The sequence below is a fragment of the Nilaparvata lugens genome, chromosome 7 (assembly GCF_014356525.2).
Source record: "Nilaparvata lugens isolate BPH chromosome 7, ASM1435652v1, whole genome shotgun sequence".
NCBI classification, from domain to species: Eukaryota; Metazoa; Arthropoda; class Insecta; order Hemiptera; family Delphacidae; genus Nilaparvata; species Nilaparvata lugens.
This window is the reverse complement of record NC_052510.1, coordinates 6,941,363-6,947,362: the sequence shown is the minus strand read 5'-3', so window position 1 is coordinate 6,947,362 and position 6,000 is coordinate 6,941,363. Positions and strand designations below refer to the sequence as shown.

The 6,000-nt window shown below is 37.1% G+C and overlaps 1 protein-coding gene across 3 annotated transcripts in view; it reads right to left on the bottom strand.

The window, feature by feature from the left end:
- The window catches only part of LOC111059870 (SR-related and CTD-associated factor 4), a 66,441-nt gene continuing 60,441 nt past the window's right edge, over positions 1 to 6,000 (bottom strand). For all 3 annotated transcript variants that reach the window (XM_039433584.1, XM_039433583.1, XM_039433586.1), the window contains 3 exons: positions 4,917 to 5,246; positions 3,955 to 4,014; positions 1 to 2,475 (listed from right to left, as the gene is read on the bottom strand). In XM_039433584.1, coding sequence (XP_039289518.1) covers positions 1,289 to 2,475; positions 3,955 to 4,014; positions 4,917 to 5,246 — 1,577 coding nt within the window. In that variant the 3' untranslated portion in view covers positions 1 to 1,288. The remainder of the gene's footprint in view (positions 2,476 to 3,954; positions 4,015 to 4,916; positions 5,247 to 6,000) is intronic.

Below are 6,000 nucleotides of genomic sequence, written 5' to 3'. Positions count from 1 at the left end.
TTCAACTGAAAATTCTACTTTTAATTAAAAATTGTTTTAACAACAAAAAACAGACATAGTGATACTAATTGATTTCATACATTATCATTATTATTACTAATTGTCAAAATACGCAAATGTCATATCTATCAACAAAAAAATTATTGCAATAATTTCAAAAGAAGATCATCTTTCACATGAAAGATTAATCATAGCAACAAGTTTGCTGTTTCATAACTTAGAATAAAAAGTTAGTTGAAACAAGAATAAACTTTTCAATGATTTGTAAATTATCTACAAATTAATAATAAATTTTCAAACTTATCCATATTCCAATATTTTCAAATGCTGTTTTTAAATAACACGTAAAAACACTGAAATAAAAAGGGTAGTCTGAACATTGATAATCTATTTAAATAAATAATATTTTAAAGGTCTAGTAAATTGCTTCAATATTTAAAAGTAATAAATATCATCACCAAACCTGAAAATTTAATCAAAATTAAGTAATAAATATTGTAAATAATTTGTGAGCTCTGTAATTGAAGACATACTATCATGAGTGTTGAGTATTATAGATATCTAGATTCTAACGGTGGCAATCCTTCTAGTCTCCCAGTATTAGAATCTTTGTGATGTAAGTCCTTCTGATACAAGAATGATATCGATAAGTGAATTACAAGTAATAGTTGAAAAGAAAACTAAAACTAGCACAGTACCTTGCACTTGCCGTTACATTAGAACGCAAGCGCTAGCATCCCACGGTGGTGGATCACGGAACTAGAATTGCGTGAACACAGGACACACTAGAAACTTGACCGATGGCAGAAAAAATGTCAATCATCATCAACACGGTTTTATTAAAAATATAAATTCGTTTCAGAATATATTAAACTATATATGTGCAGTCCTATTTACAGCGAGTATTTTCATAATAATTTAACACAAACCAGAACGATGGTCACAAAAATGTCCAGCTTCAAGCAGGGTAGTCTATTGAAAATAAATTATCAGATGTAACTACATGAACAAGTAGGTTATCAAACTATATGTAGGTTGCATGGTTCCTAGCTGGAAACACAAGTCTTTCCACTAAAACACACAACACTCGGTCAAGTTTTCCACTTCCACACTCGTTTTGCTCACAAATTTGCAAAACCGCACAAAACTTTCCTGTGTTCACACAACTAAATTTCAATATCAACTTCATTCATTCAAAGACTAGAGCCAGACAATATTGTATCCTGACATTCTAAGACCCGAACATAACCGCAAAAATCACAAGATTTCACCGAAAAATCACTCGGTTCTACGACGATGATTCCTCAGGAATGACTGCTGATTCTCCAGTGCTACACTCTAGTGGCTCTACTGTACTACTACTGTTCAACGAAGCCGATTCAACATGTTCATTAGTCCTGCTAATCTCTGAATCGGTCCTAGGGTTTGGGGTGTCATTAACTACTTCTTTCCTAACCTCTTCAGTAGATTGATCCCGTACTACAAACTCCTCCTGATGATGTTCCAAGGACATTCTACGCTCCGGAACTGCTACAAACTCATCTTGACGATGTTCCACAGACATTCTACGTTCCGGCACCCTCACAAACTCCTCCTGAGGTTTCTCCAAAGACATTCTACGTTCTGGCACTGCTACAAACTCCTCTTGACGTTGTTCCGGCACAACTCCGACCTTCTCCTCACCTCCTTCAAAACTACTCTCCTCTCTACGCATGTTAAAATTATTTGTTTCATTTGTACTACAGATATTCGACTGATCTTCAAAGTTACTCCTACCACTATCCTCCACCTCATTCCTAACTAATCCTTTATCTTCATTACTATAGTTGTTACCCAGGTTATTCTCCTCTATTTTCCTAACATCTTCACTAAAGTTGCTCCTATCCTCTTCTCTTCTCACTTCTTCCTCATAGTTGCTCCTAGCAGTCTCCTCCTCTTTCCTCACACCTCTCCTAACCTCACTATCAACATCCTCATTTTTACAAACGACGTCCTCAGGAGGCTTCACTACAACATCTTCCTTGAAGGACGCAACCTGTGGCTTAATATCATCAGTTTTGGGAAGATCTATATCCATATCTAGAGGCTTCTGCGCCTCCTCAATTTTCACGGGTTGGTCTACGTCCATGGCTAAACTATCCTCGGGACTAGACTTTTTCTCTATGTTCTCCGGTTTGCGGTCTTGTTCCGGGTCGGGTTCGACTCCCGGCGACATTGAACCACTCCAGCGAGACCCACGACGGTCTCCCCGCGACGCTGCCCCACCCAGGAAGCGCGGACCACCGCGCATTGGACCGCGCATCACGGCCGCCGACATGTTGCGCTGTGGACTGTTGTTGAAGTCGTCTGCCGGCGGCGCTCCGTCCGGTCCCGGACCGGGAGGCGGCGTCATGAAGCCTCGTGGCGGCGGCGGGAAGCCGGGACCGCCTGGGGGACCTTGTGGGTGCGGGCCGCCTTGGTTCTCCATCCACATTCCTGAAATGCAGTCAATAAGATAGGATATATTATAATTTATAAAAACCGTAATTGAATACTTGATAAAATATAAATCGCATTTTCCTCGCACTTTAAATTCAATTGTCAATAATTATCATTATATTATTATTCATGTCAATAAGGCCCACTGCGAATAGATATGTCACATATGACACCAATATTGAATGTTTGAGGAAACAGTTGATCTATAAAAGCACTGAAATAATAAACAATAATAATATATAAGACTCAAGATTTCTGCTCCAGCATTGTTTTTTCATTAGGTTTTTTTTCATTTTTCAGTGGACTCGCTTACTTTTATTTGCGTACCTATTCCTCTGTTTTTCTTCCTTCCCCCCATTTCTCCCTTCCCTTTATTCCTCATCACTTCTCTCTTCTCTTCTTTGCCTGCCTATTACATGGGAAACGATAGTTGACTAGGTATCTTCCTCTCTTTTTTTCTCTTCTCCAACACACCCAACCACAAAGCCCATGGTTTTTTTATATTTCTAGCATTTTATTGCATTTTATTTGTTTTGTAATTCTTTGTCATTTTGCTTTGTCTTGTTTTGTGTGTTTTAATAGATTGAATTGATTGATTCCGGACCACTTCCTCATAGACTCTAAGATTAGTAGAAAAGCTAAACTAGAAATAAAAACCTGGACCTATAGTAGCTTTTTTCCATATCGACGTATGAGTGTGGAGATTTCTGCTCCAACTACTGTTTGCAAAGCAATTTTCTTTTAGATCCATTTGTTAAAAGTGGACTCGCTTACATATTTTGCTCATATTTTTTCTCTCTTTTTTCCTACCTTCTTCTCTAATTCTGCCATTTTCCGCTCATCTTCACCCTTCATACCTTACTTTTACACCCTCTAGCTGTCTATTATATGGGAAACCATAGTTGACTATCCTAGGTGTTTTTCCTCCTTTCTTTCTATTCAGCACACCCCAACATGAAGCCTGTTGTTGTATTTATATGAACTTTATTTTTGATTGTGATTTTTTTTATTATGTATATGTGTTGAATTTAATAAAATTATTGAATTGAATATCCATTTATTCAACACAGTATATCATAAAATACAATAAACACTTTAACGTCGGCATAAAAACTTTTTAAAAGAAGCTATTGACACTTCAATATACTATAATTATTATTAGCGTATATGGCAAATACTTTCTTGCTTTTGGGTGCGCTCTAATATTGACCAGGAAAGCGAAAGCTAGTCTGGTCGCCAACCGAACTAAGACTGAGTTATGCTTATCTGAAACGATATCGTCACTGCGTAGAGTTCAGTATACTAATAAACTTCAATATAGATTTTTGAACGATAATATATTGAATTATTATTTTTTTGTTGCACTTACTAGTTTACTTACTATTGTTTTTATTTAATAGTTGTGTTAATGCAAAAAAGTATAATAACTAATAAAACAACATACAACTGAGTAGATAGTAGAAGGGAATTTGTTACCTGGCCTTGGTCCTCTCATGGGACTTCTGGGACCGGGACCTCTTGGAGAGAACATTGGACCTACAAAATACAAACAGTTTAATAAGAAAAGTATGAAAAGTTTCAACCAAATCAAATTATTTTGACACTAGTACAGGAGAGTACTGGGAAAGACTTGGAAACTTTATGCCATTTAAAGAAATGAATAAATAAATAATTTCTGCTGTCTTCGAAAACTGAAGAGAGCTGATAAAATTAAATAACAATAATATTGTTATCAATTTGATAATTGCATCCAAATTGATTAAAATTCATAATCGTAAGCATATTATTATACATTATGATCATTGATTTAATCCAAATTCAAAACGTTTAATTTAGTTTAGTGGTTCAGTGTTGCGTTCTAACGTGGTGAATTAAAAAAATCAAATTCTTATTTCAATTCAAATTTATTGAGCCAAAACACTCTAAAACTGGCCATGCCAACAAGTATTGATAAATACAGAAATAACAGGAGCTTACAAAATACAGCACAGATCACATAATAAATTATAATATTTTTCTACACCTACTATAATTTAAAAACTCTTTAACACTATAGACGCCTTGCTAACTAGAAATACGTACGGTACAAATCTCTTTCAAAATTACTTGATTTTGAGAGATTTTCAGGCAGCTTGCTGAAAAGTTGCAAGCCATAAACACTTATCGTAAACACATAACAGGTCTCTTATCAGAAAATTTCAACCGATGATGTTCAAGGAATGGATTTTCGCTACTACTAGTAAGATAGTTATGTACATCCAAATTATTTTATAACCTATAACTTATATTGGTTTGTACTTTGTACCACGATTCCCACACATTGGGGGTAATCTATTAGATGGCGATATGGGACAACCTTAGGGTGTCTCCACCAACAGAAACCATAAGTTAAATAAACAAATTTGTAAAAAATTGAACAAATTTTGAAACCAACTCACCCATGGGACCACCCCTGCCCATCATCCTGGGTCCAAAGTCGGGTCGCATTCCTCTGCCGCGCGGGAAGAACTCAATTCTGATGCGATCCTGGCCTGGGGGCCCGCCCCCAAACACAGGGGGCCCCCGGGGGCCACCGCCGAAGCCGCCTCCATCCATGCCCGGGGGCGGTGGGCCATTGTCGAACATGTCGACCACCCCTGGGGGCGGGGGACCTCCAAAGCCACCGCCGCCTCCCGGGGGACCCGCCATGTCGAAGGCATCGGGGTCAATGACCGGCGGGGGACCACCCACCGGACCCCTTGGACCGAACATCATTGGAGGTGGGCCACCTACATCAAACACAATTCACAATAATTAACTTCAAAATAATGAGTCATTAAATTCTTTTTTTTTATGATAGCATCATGTTCAATGATAAATTTAAACTGTGAAGTTGTTTGCATTATGCTGACATATAGTTCAGTGTTCAGGCTATAAATTGAAATTAAAGTATGTAAAAGTACATAAGCTATAGTCCGTGTAAACCTTAGTTTGCAGCACGGGGCTTTATGGCCAATGTTATTAGAATATAACAATGAGAGCGCAATGTTGCTGTTTCCATGCTATTCTATCAAAAAGGCTTCTCAGTCTCACTGGCTCTCTGGATTCTGTGAAATCTGGCAGCACTGTACTCTATAAAGACAATATTTCACCAAGTACCAAGATGTTCAATAAATAGATAACATTCACTATCTTGTTGCCACTTCGATTTACAAAGTTTTGAATTTAGAGAACCAAGAGCTTAAACTAACCAAGAACAAGATTTCTTTAAGTAACTTTAGGAATCTAAAGAACTTAAATCAAGACAAAACATACAGGTATAGAGTAATTCCAGGAAATTGTAATTCATTCTTTTTTACACCAGTCTCAGAAGAAGAAGTTATTAATACTATTTTTAGTCTGAAAAGAAGGGTAACTCCTGGCCCTGATGGAGTATATGCAAATTGCCTCATTGAAAATGCCTATAATATTTCTAAACCTCTTGAGCATATAATTAATCTATGTTTTCAACAGGGCTACTTCCCTGACGAAATGAAACGGGCT